The sequence below is a fragment of the Dioscorea cayenensis genome, chromosome 19, assembly GCF_009730915.1.
Source record: "Dioscorea cayenensis subsp. rotundata cultivar TDr96_F1 chromosome 19, TDr96_F1_v2_PseudoChromosome.rev07_lg8_w22 25.fasta, whole genome shotgun sequence".
Classification (NCBI taxonomy): Eukaryota; Viridiplantae; Streptophyta; class Magnoliopsida; order Dioscoreales; family Dioscoreaceae; genus Dioscorea; species Dioscorea cayenensis.
The window spans coordinates 20,831,570-20,850,440 of record NC_052489.1 but is presented as its reverse complement, the minus strand read 5'-3'; the positions used below and the strand labels follow the sequence as shown (position 1 = coordinate 20,850,440).

Genomic DNA, 18,871 nt, shown 5'->3' with positions numbered 1-18,871 from the left:
ATTTTTTATAAATTTGATAAATATTTTATTTTTTTATAATTTTTTATTAAAATTGTAAAATTCTAGTATTATTTTTTTTTAAATTTAAAAAATCTAACATAGTGTTTGGATTCAAAAGTTGAAGGGAAAGTAAGGGGAGGGAAGGGGAGGGACAGTGAGGGAAAGGAAAGGACAGGTTCAACCCTCGTTTGCATAGACAAATTTTATAGAGGGAAAGGAAAGGAGAGTTCTTTAATAAACCTTGTTTGGTTTCGGAAGAGAAAGGAAAGGAAAGGATATATAATAATATGATTTACCAATTATACCCTTATTATTATATAAAAAATTACTTATTTCTTGTCACACCCACCCCTTCTACTGAGGTAAATGTGGCACCCATCAGTTAAAATTCCCTTTTAACTGGAAACTGACACCCTGTTTTAAACAAAATCAGACCTACAAATCACAATTTACAACTTTACACCAACTACAGGTTCAAATACATAAATACCATGAATACAATAACTCAAATTTGCGGGTACAACCGCTACAAGATCACAACAACAATAAATAGAAAGAAAGATATGGGACCCACTGCAATCCTGGACTCAACCTGACTAGCTCTATAGTCGATCAGGCAATCTAGGGTCCTGCTCCTGCAGCTACAGCACATTCAGTTGGTCGGTAGTGGCTTAATAATTTCAAATACTTAAATACAGTATATATATAGTATATAAATACCAACTTCTCAAATAATTTTCCAACTTTTCCAAAATACCAGAATTTTAGCAAAATACAATCTTTAGAGAACTTTTGAAACATAAATTCAACATAAATCAACATCAATTTGATTTTCTCAAAAAACACAAATTTTGTGAGAGACTGCCCTCATCACAATTCAAAAATAACATAAATTTCAAATTCAAAATAAAGCAATACCCAACACTCACCCAAAGATAACATGGTCTAGAAAACTCTCTAAACCTCGCAGTGGCGCGGCTAGGTTCGAGCCGTCGAGGAACTCATGTCCCTAACGTTGACCCATCGGTTCACCGGTCGGTGACCCCCGGCTACCCGATGAATATCCAGTCAGGGCTCTACGCTCCCACTGAACTGGCCCTCGTAGAAATCAACACACAGGTCCACCACGCCACCTCTAAAAGGGCGGCCCGTGGGGACCCACTATCGCATGAGTCGGGGCCTCAGCCCGTCACCATCAAAACCATCAAGTAAATACTGACAATAATACCATATGTATAAATCATAACACAGGATCCTTTTCCAGGACAAGTATTCACATCACGGAAATAAACATTATTTTCCACAAAGCCAATGCCAAAAAGTATAACAATGCATAATACCGAGTAAAGATCCATAATACCATTCCTATACCGGGGAATGAAAACCGGTTCCACAAATATTGTCGGTAAAAAACATTTTTAATACGCGCACATGATTTCCCAAATCATTCCAAATCAAAGCAGCATATGTACCCATCCAAAAATAAATACATGAATTGAATAATTAAATCACGTATACATGTATTTCTACTATTCACAAATACGTATAATTATACAAAACCGATGTATCAATACGGGTTATCATGGCACATCGTAGGGAAAATAAATATAAGTATATTTCGACCTTATCAGCTAATTAAACATGATAAAAATGAAATACTTAAACATTTATTTCCAAAAATACTAGCCATTAAACAATTATTTCAAAAATAATGATAATAATTTATTTATTTAAAATAATAGCCACTACCAACTCACCTGGTGTCCTTGGGTTAATTCCCAGACCTGGAACTCCCTCCCAAGCCTGAACAACACCTAACAGAATAATATAATAAAAAATAAATACCACATTTAAACTCAAAAGAAAATACAAAAAAATAATAATAATCAACTCTCTATTGGGCCCACTCACTCCAATCGGTTAAAACACGACCTTGCATAATCCAACCGGCCCTCAATTGTACTTAAACCAACTCAATTTAGACTAAACACAGTTAAACCAATCTGAACCAATCTCAATTCCATTGAACCAAGCTCAATTGCACTGAACCAAGCTTAATTGCACTGAACCAAACTCAATCAAACTGAACCAGCTTGAACCAACTCAATTCTTATTCAAAATCCATTGAACCAACTTGGTTCAGTCCAAAACCCTTAACCCAAATCAACTGAACCAAACCCAAACCATCTCAACTTGATTTGATCAAGCCCAACTCAACCAAATCAATTCAATTCAACCAATTCAATTCCAACTTGGTTTGATCCAACCAAATCAACTTAGCTAACTCAACCCATTTCAATCTAACCATTATCATTAACACATTAATCATCATCATCATCAATTTAATTAATCAAACCAAACCCTAATCTCGGTGCTACAGTGATTGCTATCAAGAATTCCTGAATCTCATCTCCATTTTCAGGAATTTCATCACAAATACTGAGGTTTTTTTCCAAATAACTTCAAGATTCATCATCAATCAACAACAAAACCATGATTATTTCTACTCAAATCCATCATTTTATTCATCAAATCCACAATATATATATATACATCCAAACATACACAAACATTAAACAAAAAAACTACACCAAAGAAATCCTTACCAAGCAAGTAACTACTCCTATGAACTCCCTCCCTAAAGCGATCTCCAAATCTTTCTCTTTAAAAACCTCTAATTTCTCCCATTTCTTCATTTTTAACTCTCGAGTTCATCGTAGCAAAACGGTGGAGAAGAAGATGAACAACACGTGCTCTAGATTTTTTTCTCAATTAACTCTTCAGCCGAAATTTACTTTTAGTCCCTGAAAAGATAATTTCTTACAAAAACAGTCCCTGAAAAAAACTCCCAAATGGTCCTTGAATTATGAAATAGTATTCTCAAAAAGCTCCTTTCAAATTACCCAACGGTCCCCAGGTTATAACACAATATTTTAAAAAGATCCCTTCCATCTTACCTTTCAGTCCTCGGTTTCCATAAACATTTCATGTCCACCCTTTTTCATTTATTCTTTAACCCAAAAATCTTTTAAAAAGTTTTTACACTTAGGGTCCTTATTCTTTCCACTTGGGGTTTCTCAACAAGATTACTCTGTAGAAAAATCTTACTGCAACTGTAGTAATACCCTAAATATATTTTTCCAGTAATTATCCAAAGGTTCAGGGTATTACATTTCTATTTAAACACATGTATTATAAATATCTCAAATAAATTCACACTTTAAGTAGATTTTTTTAATAAATATTAAAAAAATAGAATTCTATTAAGATAAATTATTCTAAAGATGAATTGAGAAATAAAAAAACACAACATAAACAAACAGATAAAAAAAATAAAATAAAAAAAAGAAATATATAAAAATAAAGATTTGTGATGGGTGTCATGTTAATACTTGATTAAAATAAAGATCCGTTTGGATCACGGAATATGAATGGTAATGGTAGTGGGAATGGTAATGGGAATGAAAAAGTTGTTTGGTTTGAAAGAATAAAATATTGGGAATGGGAAAAGTAGGATAGAGAATTGTATGTAAATGACTTTAATGCCCTCAATATAAGTAATGAATACTTTTTATATAATAAGTACATATAAATAAATATTTATAATTCATAATTTTTATAATTAATTATTTAAAATAATTAATTTCTGTTAATCATTAAATAATTTCTTTTTATCATTAAAATAAATATTAAATAATTTCTTTTTATAATTTTTGAATAAATAATTATTAGAATTAATTATTTTACAAATTTATTATTGTTGAAATTATGTTTAATATTGTTTATCAATAGATAAAATTAATATTTCATTTTAACCAAGTTTATTTTCACAACTATTGCTCATATGAAATTATTATTATAATTAAATAATACATATGTAATAGACATGATGGATATTTTCTCATTTACAAATGTGAATATTTTCTCATTTACTAGTACATCTGTGAATGGAGAAACAAAATAAACATATGAAATAACAATTATCACAATAACAACTTACCATGGTCCAAAATAACATAATTCAACTCCATTACCTAGTAGTCATAAAACAATACATCACCAAATAGTCATAATACAACTAGATTACAAACAATAAACATAAGTTCCACATAAGTCAAGTACTAGCAAAGTCCATAATCAAAAATCCACAACCACACAATCACCAAACCTAAAACATGTATGCATATGACGCTTACATGTTAGGTGGCTGAAATGACATCCTCGCTAAAATCAAACGACAAAAACGTAGCTTCCTATCATCCGACAAGTCCCAAAACATGTCAAGTTCATTTTCATCTCTTCGCAAAAACTGTATTACAACTAGTGCTTCATCCTCCGATAACCCATCAATGTTGAAAACCACTTCATTAAGTGATTTTTTCCTTTCTTCAAATTCTTTCTTCTTTTCATCAACCTCTTTGCGGGGTGCTTCCATGAGAGTAACAGTCTCGGTATTCCGAAGCGCGCAATCTGCTATCGCCTTTAGTCCAGGCCCAACTACCTCCACAAATTTTGCTATTTTTTCAGAAATTACCTCGAGAGTTGGGTCATTGGCAACACCTTTTCTTTTTCGGCGTTTAGATGTCGTCGAGGCATTATTTTCTGAAGTCATGGGTGATGATGGGTCAACAGGTTCTTGCGCAAATGCAAAACAATCATCACTTGGAATTTGAGAGGGCCCTGTATTCTCCTCAAAACTAGTGTTTTCATGCATATACTGAGTTGCATCATCCCCCAAGTCACCCCTTGCATTACCATGGGCTCGATCTTTTGTGAAGACAGGGGCAAGTTCATTAAAAAAGGGAAAAGATTTCCCATAAAGGCCGGCAGCTTCTTCGTGATTCTACATTACAATAATAAAGAAAGTTAACATCAAAAGTAACAAATAAAGGCACTTATTAGTTAATGAAATTTAATTATAATTACCTTGACATATTCGTCATATGAGCTTTTCTCACACGCAATTGTGCTATTTTCGTGGTTCCAAACGAAGCCACTAATGCATAGAAGATCGGCAATAGCTGCAGTCTGTCTCCTTAATAGTTTTACTCAAGACTGAATGTTTGGCATGGCCTTCAGTGTAGTCTGTGGAATTTTTGCCTTAATCATTCTCTCCAACTGAAATAAGTATCCATTTCAAAATCCATTCTCACTCCACCATAAAGCATCTATGGATAGCTCAACTAAGGCTTCAATTAGGGCTTTATCTTCTTCTGTAGTCCAATAATGTTTGTTTTGCCCCCTTCTCCTATGCTGAGATTCTCCAATTTCCATCTTTGAAAAGCCTGGAAACAATAAAGTATGATAATAGCTTTGATTAATAATAAACATGAATATTACTAGAACATGAATATTCTAAATCATCAATAATAAAAAAACTAAACAATGCAAAGTTAGCTCTCATAGATAACATCATATTTACATTATACCTAAGACTCAAAAAAGTTAGCAGACCATTAATGTAGTTCACCAATTACTTCAATCAAATTAACATATAAACAATAACAATCACTTATGCAATTCTACACCATTTAAGGAAAAATAAAAAATTCATGACATGAATGATAATATGAACCAATTAGCAAAGGTGGTGCAAATGAAGTAGAATATGTATTACATTGAAATCGTAAACCACAAATAACAACTAATGAAACCAAATATATAAACTTCAAACACCAAAACAAACCATTGAACTCTCAACTAACCACCCAATTAATCATTTTTACAATGTGAAGTAAACAAAAACTAAGCCAAAGCCATAATCAGGCAGGAAAGTTCATATGCATGCATGCATGAATGAAAACAAAGTATGCCAATGATATTTCTACCAAACATTTTATGAAATAAAAATATAATAACTACACTTAAACAAGGGGGCCTAGAATACACATACCAATCAAATCCAAACTACACTCAAATTAGAGGGTACATTCAAATTATCATTACAAAAACCACAAGCACTACGTACAAAAGCTGTGAATTTTGACAACATAGATAATAATCATCAAAATCAATTACAAGAAAGATTACCACATCACCAAGTTTAGTTTTGGGCTACATAGATATTAAATAAAGAAATCAACTTGATCGCCATGTGTTAAACATGTCCACCACCATATCGTTCCTAAATTGGGTCCATTCATCTGTTGGGTCAACTACTGTGATGTTTTCAACATCATTGTCTGTATTTTCTCCTAACATTAAATTATCGACTTCAGATTCTGCAGGGTCTTCTACCACCTCTCTCTGAATGAAGTTGTGTAATAAGCAACATGCATTAATTATGCGCCTTTAAGTTGCTATATTGTAAAAGCTTGGACTCGCAAGAATTTTCCATCGAATTTTGAGAAGACCAAAGGTTCTCTCTATTACATTTCTCGCACTATCATGTTTCATATTAAAAAACTCTTGAGCCATGTGAGGTTGGCGTCCATCGGCTCAAGAACTCAAATGATAACGTTGCCCTCGAAATGGTGCAAGAAATCTAGGGCAATTTGAATAGCCAGAGTCAACCAAATAGTAAAAACCTAACATTCAATAGAATATATGTCATTAGCTAATAGTTTCGGGATCCATTTGGTTATTATAGATTAGAAAAGCAATGAGAGCAAATTTTATTTACCAGTTGGAACATTTAATCCATTAGGCTTTATAACTACATCTCTAAGAACTCGACCATCATGAGCCGAGCCCTCCCATCCAGATAACACGTATATGAATTTCATATCTTGGCTACAAACGCCAAGTACATTAGTGGTGATTTCTGATTTTCTGGTTCTATATCTTGGTCGATCAGCTTTAGGCACATTTACTCTGATATGTGTTCCATCTAGTGCTCCAAGGCAATTCTATGTTGCAAAAAGAAAAAGTTATTTCTTATAATCCATTGCTATGCTTGCTCCATTTAAAAGAAACATGTGGACATAGCATTATTACCTTGAACCACTTCCACCGAAAATCAATTGAATTATCGAGGACAGGTTCGGGTTTCTTTAATAACACTTTATGACAAAGTGTGATTGCCTTTAAAACCGCGTGGAAATGACGACTAACTATTTCAGCAGATCGGACGAAATCAAACTTAATTACTCTATTCTTGACATGGTGTGCCACGATATTCAAGAACATTGCGATCATCTCCTCAACCAAGACATTTCTTGTACCACGTAAACTACCAGTAATGGTTAGCAATTGGCATAAACTATGGAAACAATGGCGATCCATGCGTAGCTTATCAATACACTGAATATCGCTTTCGTATACCACACGACGAAAGTATTCATATTGTTTACGTCGCCTAACAGAGGTTGTCTCAATCTCATGTTGGACCATATATACTATTTCGTATATTGCTCCGTTTTATTGCATATGAAGCAATCATGACGTTCAGTAGGAATATATAACATATGGACATTAAATAATATAGTTGGAGTCCTTCCATATTGTCCATCTAAGCTGTGAGCATATATTCAAAAAAAAAAAAACACACAATAAGATTATGTTTGAAATGTATGAAGACATGAAACACACTCAGTAGTACTGATGTGCAAAGACATGAAATACAGTCAATTGTCACTATCCTATCTTGTTTATAGAGATGCCAAAAAGAACAAATCTATGGCAAAAGAAATTAAGAATTACATTTTTACAAACGATAATTTTTTAAGTTACATTGTAAAGTAATTAAGAATTACAATTTTACTATCAATTTTATCATGTACTTCCAAAAAAAACTTCTTAATTATCTTATTATTATTATTAGCCACACGTCAAATTCAACAACCATGGAGACTGATATTTAATAAATTGATACACAACTTATATTTAATTCAAAGGTTCACCAAATAACACAGAATACCAACGCACTATCTTTTCCATGGTTGGAGTCTAAACCTCTTCACATTAAAAAAAAAAATATTAACTAAATATAAACTTATAAGTAATTCCAGCCCAAGATGGAGAATTATTATCATGTAAGTAATAAATTATACAATTTGTTGAACATAAAAAAATAATATATAATGTGAGATAACAAGTTCACAAAATGATCCAGATAACTAAATAAATTTATTAAAATTAAAATATATCATTAATTATTAATTATAAATTTATAATGGCATTTTCAAATAAAATATATGATTATATACTTTTTAAAAATATCATTAAAATTTCCGAGCTGATCGTCTAATTCCCACATTTTAAGAACATAAGATCACGTCCCAATCCCCAAAACCCCCTCAAAATATAGGTTATTAGATGATATGCATAGAGAAAACAAATAGAATATATATTAAGAGTTTAAAAAGCTCATCTTACATCTCAGAGTGAATCAATGTATACTTAAAATAAATAGGTGTGGTCATTCAAACATGACTCACTAACAAAAACATGAGCATATAATCTATCTCCAGAGCAAGAAGAAATTTAAGATTGTATGGAAAAGTTAACAAATTCAAAATTAGATCCAATTCAAGAATGCATAAAAATACAGAAATCAGTCAAACTAAACCAGGCTAAGCTGCATATTGCTTATGTTAGGAAATTATGAAGTTTTGCATGCTTCCAACAGCTTTACAAGTAAAAATAGATGCAATTATAATTGAGGAAAAAAATTTCATCCTATACAATAGTTAATATTCCAACAAATTTTACCAATGCTGCTAATTAAAATTTTGTTAGCCAAATATATCCTAACAAACCATACTATGTTTCTTAGTACTTAAGCTCGGAATCAATGCCTAGTATAGTCCTCTATGAAAGAACAAAGACATTCTTGTTTGGAGAACTACACACATATTCTTTTCATAACATTGTTATATATTCATACATCTTAATAGTGACATTTAAATAAATTTTAAAACTATATATATATATGTCAGTTAGAAAAATATGTAAATATTGTTTTTATATCATATTATATAATTTATAAATAACATAGAATCTATTTAATAGAGAATCTAAAAAAAAAAAAGGCCTCCGGTCCAAATACTTAAACCACAAGATAAGATTTTTAATCCCAACAAACATATAATTTAAATATACAGCCCATTGATAAGATTTATAAAAATAAAATCCTATTAGTTTATATATATATATATATATATAAGCATATTACCATGAAGCTTTAAAATACAGATTTAATAAGTTTTTTAAGAAATGGGGTACATTTTATCTAATGTGATACTAGCATTCTCTAAAAACAAGGAAAAAAATGAGAAAAATGTTTTCAGAAAAATAGTTTTAAAACAATCTCCAATGATTAGTTTGTGAACTTGAACCAATATTTTGCATTTCTTATTAATAATAAATTCAAAGCAAAATCCTAACAACAGATAAATAGACAAGGGAAAAACAGAGAATAGATGAGACCATGAGATGAAATGAATGAAGAGCACATACCTGAAGTTTTTCAACCAGGTCTGATTTTTTCCCGGTGTCGTTTTTTCTCTGATGATCGTTTCTTAGGTTGGCTTCTAATAGAGGAAGTGAGACAATGTAAATTAGTTTGCAAAATCAGGAAGAAAAAATGGCGAAGAAGATCTACCGACCAGATCTGTTTCTCTCGATATGGTGGTTCCTCTCCCGGTGTTGTTGGTCTTCAGTTCTGATATGGAGCCGGTTAGGCGGGGAAACGGATGAGGAGATGGAGTTGGTTAGGGATGGGGCTAATGAGGAGGTCGGAGTGGAGGTCAACCACGTTGAAGGTGGAGAGGCGGACCAGGATACCGACTTGGTCGGGGGATGGGGCCGATAAGGAGGCTAGACTGGTCTCGATAACGCCGGCAGCGGAGAGGCGGACAAGGAGATAGACTTGGTCGAGGCTGGGGTCGGTGAGGAGTTGGGCTAGTGAGGTCAACGATGTCGAAGGCGGAGCGGCGGACGAGGAGACCAGTTGTTCGGGGAAGAGGCCGGTGAGGAGTTCAGACTAGAGCTTGACGACGTCGATCTAAGCACAAAGGGTGGCGGCTTCAGAAGAGATGAAGCCAGACAAGAGGTTGGAGGTTAAACCAAGAAGGCCAAAAATGTCATTTGTCATCTCAATCCAAGCATTACCCCCAATTTGAGGGGTAATGACAAGAGCCAGTTGAAAGCCATCCCATGCCTCCCTCCTTAGAATTCTGAACATGTCTAAAGGTACCCAAACATGGGTATAGATGGATGGGGGTAATGTTTCCCATACCTAGGGCTCCATTACCCCCATCCAAACGGGTCCTAAAATTAGATTGAAAAAAGTGAAAGAAAAAACTTATGAAGTGGTGTTATGTAATTAATTTAAAAAAAATAAAGGTAATAAAATCTTTTAAAAAATTTTAAAATCGAGGTTCTCCTCTTCGGCACCCCAAATCGGTGGGCCAAGAAAAGGGGGGTTTCGGAGGGTTTAGGATGGTCAGAGTTAATCTTTTCTTTCCCTTCGTTAAATTAAAAATATCAATCCAAACGAGGGAAGGGCCGACTCTGACCTCCAAAACCCTCACTTTACTTTACTTTTCCTCACCGGCCCTCAATCCAAACATAGCATAAAAACTATGCAAAACATAAGATTCAAGCCTGCGTGGGCTCAAATCATGTAACTTCCCCCAAAACACTATTGCACACCGGCATTATGTCTTTGTAAAACATAAGCAAATTATTATTATTCAACATTAATATAAACATAGCCAATACAAATATTAAAATCTTATGCTCCCCCGGTTCCACACTCCATATATTTTTTATAAAATATTTTATAATTAAAAATCAATTTATAATTTTTTTTCCAAAATTAATGAAAATTTGAGTGTAAATAATAATTTAGCTTTTATATAAAACAACAATGATAGACTAGGGATTTATCTCTAGAAAATTATTTAAACCACCGTAACTACACCTCGTAGTTATTGTAAAATATACATATATATATATATTTTTAGTTAATTTTTAATTAGAAAAATATATAAATAATTTCTCAGCAAATTTATACAATCTAAAAAGAATTCATTTAAAAATCTGTGTCATTAGTAATTACCGACAATCTTAAAATTATCATCAAAATGTGATAATAAAATCACCCTTTTGCGTGTCTAAAAGAAAAATTAAAATCACACTTTTGACTTTAGATAAAGTTTCAAATCTTCCACTCACTAAACATAATTGCTAGACACATGCACCCACAAAATGCCATGTGTCAGTGAACCCCGAAAGGCATAAACCTCATTATATAATGACCCCTAAAGAAATGGAACTCTTATTAACTCCATCAAAAAGCATCCATTCAAACCTCTCCTCAAACCTCTCCTTTCTTGCCACCGACCCACCTTCTCCCACAGTTCCTCTAACCAACATGTCTTATCCCTGACTCTAAAACCTAATGCTCTCTCCCCCCTCTCTTTCTCTTCAAACCAATCAACAAACTATGGTCATCAATGGCTACTCCTTCATTCATTTCCTATTCAACCTTTCTTTCCTAATTCTTCTCACCTTCTTCCTCACTGCTTATCCTCGTTCTCTCACCACCACCACCCCACAAGAAGTCTGCAAATCCAACCAACAATATGTTCCTGAAGGCTACGTAGACTACCTCTACATCTACTACTGCTCTTGTAAGAGCTACCCAATCTTAGGATACACCTTTCTTTTCCTCTGGCTTCTAGTCTTGTTCTACCTTCTTGGCAACACTGCTTCCCAATACTTCTGCTCCTCTTTGGAGAAGCTATCTAGAGTTTTGAGACTTTCCCCTTCCATAGCTGGTGTCACCTTGCTGTCCTTAGGGAATGGTGCCCCTGATGTGTTTTCAAGTCTTGTATCTTTTGCTGGCTCTGGTGCAGGGGAGGTTGGGATCAGCAGTGTCCTTGGAGGTGCATTCTTTGTCACCACAGTGGTTGTTGGAGTTATGACTTTGTTCATCTCCTTCACCCTTTCTACTTCTTCCTCCTCTATTGTTACAATTGATAAGTCTAGTTTCTTAAGAGACACTGGTTTTTTCATTCTGGTCTTATCTTCTCTTGTTGTGATGTTGCTCATTGGAAGCATCAATTTGTGGGGGTCTTTGTGCTTTTTCTGTCTCTACATTGTCTATGTTTTTGTTGTCTCCACATGCCATCTTTGTAGCAAGATACAAGTTGAAATGGGAGTTCCACTTCTTGAAGGAATCAAAGTAGAAGAACAGGTTTGCAATGAGAGGACAAGCATAACAACAGTTCAGGAATGTCATGGATACTTGAAGCTGGTGTTTCAGCTCATAGAGCTACCACTTTATCTTCCAAGAAGAATAACAATACCAGATGTATCTGAAGAAAGATGGTCAAAACCATTTGCAGTTGCCTCAGTGGTTTTATCCCCATTGCTGTTGGCAACTCTTTGGAATTCTCAAACAGGATTAGCCGAGATTGGATCAGACAACAGCATCACAGTGTTCTTGTTGGGTGGTGTGGCAGGGTTGGTGTTAGGAATCACTGCATTTGAGAGCACTGAAAGTTCAGGTCCTCCAACAAAGTGCTTGTTTCCATGGCTTGCTGGAGGGTTTTTAATGAGTGTAGTTTGGGCTTACATCATTGCAAGGGAGCTTGTTTCTCTTCTGGTCTCAATTGGGGTTATACTTGGGATAAGTCCTTCAATTTTAGGACTGACTGTGTTGGCTTGGGGCAACTCTGTTGGTGATCTTATGGCTAATGTAGCCATGGCTGTTAATGGAGGTCAAGATGGAGTTCAAGTTGCAATCTCTGGATGTTATGCAGGGCCTATATTTAATACACTTGTGGGGCTGGGATTGTCCCTTGTTTTCTCATCTTGGAGGGTATACCCTTCATCTTTTGAGATCCCAAAGGAGAAGCCATTGTTTGAGACCTTGGTTTTCTTGATTGCTGGAATTCTTTGGGCTATGGTGATAGTGCCAAGCAGGGAGATGAAGCTTGACAGAGTGTTGGGTGTTGGTCTCCTTGCCATCTATGCTTGTTTTCTTTGTTTAAGAATTAGTGAGTATCTTGGAATTGTGCAGATTGAAGACTTCTTCCATCTCTGAGTGTTTCTTTTTTTCTTCTCCTCTTTTTGTAACATTATTTGTAAATTAACTTGTATTGTGGGTTGTTTCTAACATCTGTATAATTCGCATGTGAGCTAATTAAATAAAGGTTTAAAACCACAAATTGGAGGAAATTCCAATTTATATATTAAACTTGAATGAAAGTTGTATCATTTAATTTATATATTATAATTTAAATTGGTGGTTGAGAAAAGTAATTTTTTCAGTTATAAAAATCAGCTTTGATGACTAAGTTTGATAAATTTGTTGAAGACTTGAGTGGCGGTTGGCTTGATCTTTGCCGTGGTTCATGCATCCAGTATTAACGTCAGTGTCATTATCATTTGCATGATGATAATGACGTCCGTGCGCGTGTGGGACATTTAGGTATGTAAACTAGCTGACTTTGTGTTAGGATTGGCTCAAATTAATGTGGACTGTTAGATCCGGCAAACGAGTGCATCTTGGCAAACACGAACATAAAATAATAAGGATCAAAATTATGTGAATTTTAGTATGCAAATACACTCCATTTGAAGGCCTCCCTCACAAATATCAAAAACAGTGTTGATTTTTTTGAACTTATCTACAAATCCTTTTGGATGCTCTCATACTAACTTTTATATTTAAGACTTACAAGATTTTTTAAAACTTATCATGGTAATTATAATAAACAATTTGTTATAAAAAATTATTATTTAAAATTTTTAATTTAAAAGCTATTAGAGGCCTTATAGTACTGTTAAACCTTAAATTTTTTAAAACATTATCAATAGAATTATAATAATTATTTGGTATAATAAATTGATATATAAAATTTTTAATTTAATATCCATTGGAGGTCTTATATTATATTTAAAATTTAAAATTTTTTAAAACCTTATTATTTTAATATAATAATTTAATACTTAATCAATTATATATTTTTTTTTTATAAACTAAAACCCCTATCATGTTAGTATGTAAAATAAGTAACACATATCTTATATCGGGTTTGTTAAAAAAATTCCAAAAATAATTAATTTTATTTATTAAATAATTTTTAAGGGGGGGACGCGCCCACCCTTCCGCCCATCCCCGTCCCCCGTCCCCCTCCCCCTCCGGCCCTCCCTTTGACCCGCCCTTTCAGAGTTTTTTTTTTAATATATTTTTAAATATTTAAGTTTTTACTTTATTTTTATTTTATTTTTTAGTTGACTGATTTATTTATTTCTCATTTATTATATAATTTTTGCTGAGTTTCCTATTTTCAAAAAAATTTTTGAGAAAAATTTGTAAAAAAATTTCTATGATTGATTAATGTGTATTATTTTTAGGGATTTGAGAAAAAAATCAAGGCTTTGATTTAGTTTTTGATTAAGAGTGGATAAACCACTGATTTATTAAAAGTGAAAAAACAGTACAAGGAAGATAAGACCCTCACCAGAAGTGAGGGGGTACAAGTGCAAGAGAGAAAAGGGAAAAGAAAGAGAGAAGAAAAGGATCTAATCAGGTGAAGGCACCAGTTAGCGCCTCGAGCCCCGACTAGAAGAACAGTGGGTCGACTAATCCCGGGGACGCTATGCGATCCAGCTCGCCCTGCAGAGTTGGAGGCCCTAGCGCTGAAGAAATCAAGAGAGCGCTTGATTTTTTGAGAAGCTTCAGTAAGAGGTTGTTGATGTCTATCTGCTGCTGTTGGGAACCAAAATAGAAGCATATTAGCAGTTTTAAAAATGATATTTAAATGTGACAACGCAAGTAATTGAAAGATACGAGAATTCCTTTCAAGCCAAATGTTCCACAAAATTGCACGGGAGATAAGGTCCCAAAGAGGTTGAGATTGAGGAGCGAGGGACGAGATCCAGGAAGTCCATAAGTAGGGAATGGATTGTGGAAGAGAAGGCGAGCCTAAGGAGTGAGAGAAGAACGCCCAAATACGTTTAGAAAATTCACAGTCAAGGAAGAGGTGATGAAGCATCTCTGAGGAATTGTGACAGAGGACACAAGTATCAGTGGAGTATTGAAAATTGTAGCCCTTCTTGAAGATGTTGGATAAAGTGAGGATTTTGTCCTCGCCAGCCAGCCAGGAGAAGAGAGTGATTTTGCTGGGGCAACGGATCTTTCAGAAGAGTGGGTACAAAGGGATGCGGGTTCCTCCATCTATGAGGAATTTATAAAAGGATTTAACAGTGAAAGTGCCACAATTTTCCAGGTTCCAAGTGTAGACATCGCTTTGCTCAAGAGAACAGTCAGGAATAATATCTATGATAGGAGATAACATGTCAGGCGTGACAGTGCGGAAAATTTGCTCATTGTTGGTAAGGAGCTGGGAGAATTGCCGAATGGTAATCCAAGGATCAGTGCAGTCATTGAAGAGGTCAGGCCAGCGATCTTTAAGTAGGATTCCATCATGCCAGCGGTCAAACCAAAGAGAGGTGTTGGAGCCACTTTTGATCAATTTCGAGATACAAGAACGGAAGGAGTGGAGGATAGGAGTCACACCTGCCCAGAAGAAAGATTTGTTCCTAGGAGGAATGTGAAATAAGATTCCGTTTGTATCTTTGAGAGTGTAGTTAGCATGAATGGATTTGGCCCAACCACCAGTTGGATTGCCAGATAATTTCCACCACCACTTACTTAGTAAAGCAATGTTGAAGGTTTGGAGGTTAAGTATACCCCAACCACCCATGTCTTTAGGTCTAGTGATCCTGTTCCAGGCAATTAGTCTGATACCCTTAGGGCCCAGACCAGGGCCTCGCCAAAGGAAGTCTCTCCGGATTATATCAATTTCCTTGATCACCCAAGCAGGAAGCTTGAAAACCAACATCCAGTAAACGGGCATGGAGGAGAGGACAGAGTTGACAAGGGTCAAGCGACCGCCAAGAGATAAATAACTAGCTTTCCAAGAAGTGAGCCTGGAACGAACCATACCAATGAGTTTTTCCCAGTTAAGTCTTCTGGGACGACGACCAGAGAGAGGGACTCCTAAGTAAGTGATAGGGAGACTGCTACGAGAGCAGTTAAGGATTCTAGCAGAGGAGTGATGAGGTTGGAAGCCATAGTTGGAAGAATATAGGCAGCTCTTGGAAAAATTTATAGATAAGCCAGAAGACCCCTCATAGAGATACAAAATTAGTTTGATTATTTGAAGGTCTTCATGTCCTCTAGTGGAAAAGATTAGGAGGTCGTCTGCGTATTGGAAGTGACAGATGCTATCGGAAGAATTAAGGGGAACGCCGATTAAAACTTTAGAGTTTAGAGCGTGAAAGAACATAGCGCTTAAGACATCAGTGGCAAGGGCGAAGAGCAGGGGAGAAAGAGGATCACCTTGTCTCAGACCCCTTTTGCAACGAATGTAACCCTGGGGAGTTCCATTGATAAGGAACTGCACCTTAGCGGAACAGAGGATGGAGTTGACCCAGGAGAGCCATTTAGGGCCAAAGCCTCTCGCGGCAAGGATTTCAAGCAGAAAGTTCCAATCAAGGGAGTCAAAGGCTTTTGCAAAGTCCACTTTGAAAATGTGACCCAGACGTTTTCTTTTTTGAAGGTTAAAAATGACTTCTTGAGCGCCAACAATGTTCTCAGCGATACACCTGCCCTTGATGAATCCAGATTATGAGTCATCAATTAGCAAACTGATTACCGAACTTAAACGGTTGGCAAGGATTTTGGAGATGATTTTACATGTGGAGTTGATAAGACTGATGGGACGAAAGTCCGATACAGTGCAGGGCGAGTTGTTTTTAGCGTTGAGGGCAATGTGAATCCAGTTAATATGCTCGAGGTTAATGGTTCCCTCATAAAAGTCCTCGCAAAGTTTGACAATTGAGGGTTGAAGGATGGTCCAATGTTTTTGAAAGAAAAATATAGGGAAGCCGTCCGGACTAGGGGATTTGTCGGGATGAAGACCAAAGACGGCAAGTTTGATCTCTTCAGAGGAGAAAGGTAATTCAAGATGGGAAAGATCAATTCTTTCCTTGTAGCCGAAGAGGTAGTGCCAGTCAAGGAGAAATCTGTTTGACAAAGCAGTACCAAAAACCGAGCGGTAGTGATTAGAAAAGAATCTTCCAATTTGTTCGTTACCAGAGATCCAACGGCTATCCTGAAGAATACGAGGGATAAGATTTTTATTTCTCCTGCCATTAGCAAACTAGTGGAAGAATTTGGTATTGGAGTCTCCTTCCTTAAGCCAGGTAATTCTGGATCGTTGTTTCCAGTAAATCTCTTCTTGATTTAATATGTTATATAATTCAGAACGAATTTGGGAAAGACGGTTAGACTCTTCCTCAGAAAGAGGTCTAGATTCACCAATGATATCAATGGAGTGAAGTTCAGCCAGAAGATTGCATTTAAGGATCTTAGGAGCTTAAAAAGTGTTTCTGGAACAAATACGGAGTTTGGATTTAAGTAGAGTCAATTTTTTGGATATGACAAACGCTCCGCAGCCAACCGGGTTTAGTTCTAGCCACCAATCATGAATGAGGCTCGTGAGGTGGTGATTGGTGTACCAGAACTGTCGAATTTGAACAACCGGGGACGCTTAAAGTGGTTTCCAAATTCGAGACAGATAGGAGAGTGATCTGAGCCGAATCTAGGAAGGTCAAATTGATTAGTTCTAGGAAATAAGGAAGTCCAATCATGCGAGTAGAGAAATCTGTCAAGTCGGACCCAGATAGGGTTAGCTTGTCCATTGGTCCAAGTGAATTTTCTCCCATTTATAGGGGGATCGATTAGGTCAAGATCACAAAGGAGGTTCTGGGAGGAGGTGATATTTCTAGGATTAGAAATACCAAGGTTTTTATCTTCAAAGGAAAAGATAGTATTAAAATCACCGCAGATAATCCAAGGTGAAGTAATGAGGTTTCTTAAAGTTCGGAGTTCATTCCAGAAGTTGGGTCTTAAGGATCTAGTATTAGGTCCGTAGACGCTAGAACAGATCCAGGAGGAGTTATCGGAGCGATTAGTGAAGTTGATGGAGATGGAAAAGGATCCTTTATGAAAGAGATTACCGACGAGAAGCGAGCTATTCCAGGCGATAATAATTCCACCAGCGGAGCCTTGGGCTGGTAAGAAATCAAAAGAATCAATGCTGGAGCCTCCGATTGTTCTCCAAAGAGAGCAATGGATGTTTTGGAGTTTGGATTCTTGGAAGCAGATGATGTCTGCTTTGGAGTTAGAGATAACATCTTTCACTAAATGGCGTTTAGAAGGTCTGCCAAGACCTCTGACATTCCAGCATAAAATTATCATGAAAACAGGGGATGTCTAATTAGGTCTCGAAGGAGACCCAAGGGCTGTAGGGCATTTGGAGTTCCTATCAGCTTCGGAAGACCTGATTTTGTCTATGCATTTTTTTTTGTGATTAGGGGAACCAAGAAAATTAATGCCACAGGAATTACTGTAATTAATAATTTGAGCATCTGACCAGGATGAAAAAACAGAATTAATGATTGAGGGCGTACCTTCTCGTGGATCTTCAGAGGTTTTCTTCTTAGAAGATCGAGGGGGATGGGGAACGAACCCAGCGTCTTCACTCCATCGTCCTGATGGTTTCTTGGGTCTCTCGCTTCTTCTAAGCTGTTTGGAACTGGTATGGAGATGATTTGAAAAATCTTTTGGGGACTCAGGAATTACTGGTGCAGTGTCAATATGTGGGGAGATATGATCCTCCTGATCGATGCAGTTGTCTTCAGGGAGGAGTTCAGGATCAACCATGTCCTGGTCAAGAAAGGTCTCGTCTTCCCCCCAGTCGAGAAGTTCTTCATCAGAAGGGTTATCTTCTGGGGAAATCTGTGGAATGGGATCAAGATCATAGAATTTCTCAGAGTTGATGCTTGGCACCAGGGTCCATCCTCCATAAAAGAAAATCCATTTATAACCCTCAGGGATAGGTAT

At 35.8% G+C, this 18,871-nt stretch overlaps 1 protein-coding gene across 1 annotated transcript; it reads left to right on the top strand.

The window, feature by feature from the left end:
* The first annotated feature begins 11,243 nt into the window (after nt 1-11,243).
* On the top strand, nt 11,244-13,145 carry LOC120250612 (cation/calcium exchanger 3-like). The gene has a single exon (XM_039259435.1). The coding sequence runs from the start codon at nt 11,348-11,350 to the stop codon at nt 12,995-12,997; it is 1,650 nt and encodes a 549-aa protein (XP_039115369.1). The 5' UTR covers nt 11,244-11,347; the 3' UTR covers nt 12,998-13,145.
* Nucleotides 13,146-18,871: the final 5,726 nt, after the last annotated feature.

Coding starts and splice junctions, on each gene's coding strand:
- LOC120250612 (XM_039259435.1), top strand. CDS start 11,348: ATGCTCTCTCCCCCCTCTCTTTCTCTTCAAACCAATCAACAAACTATG.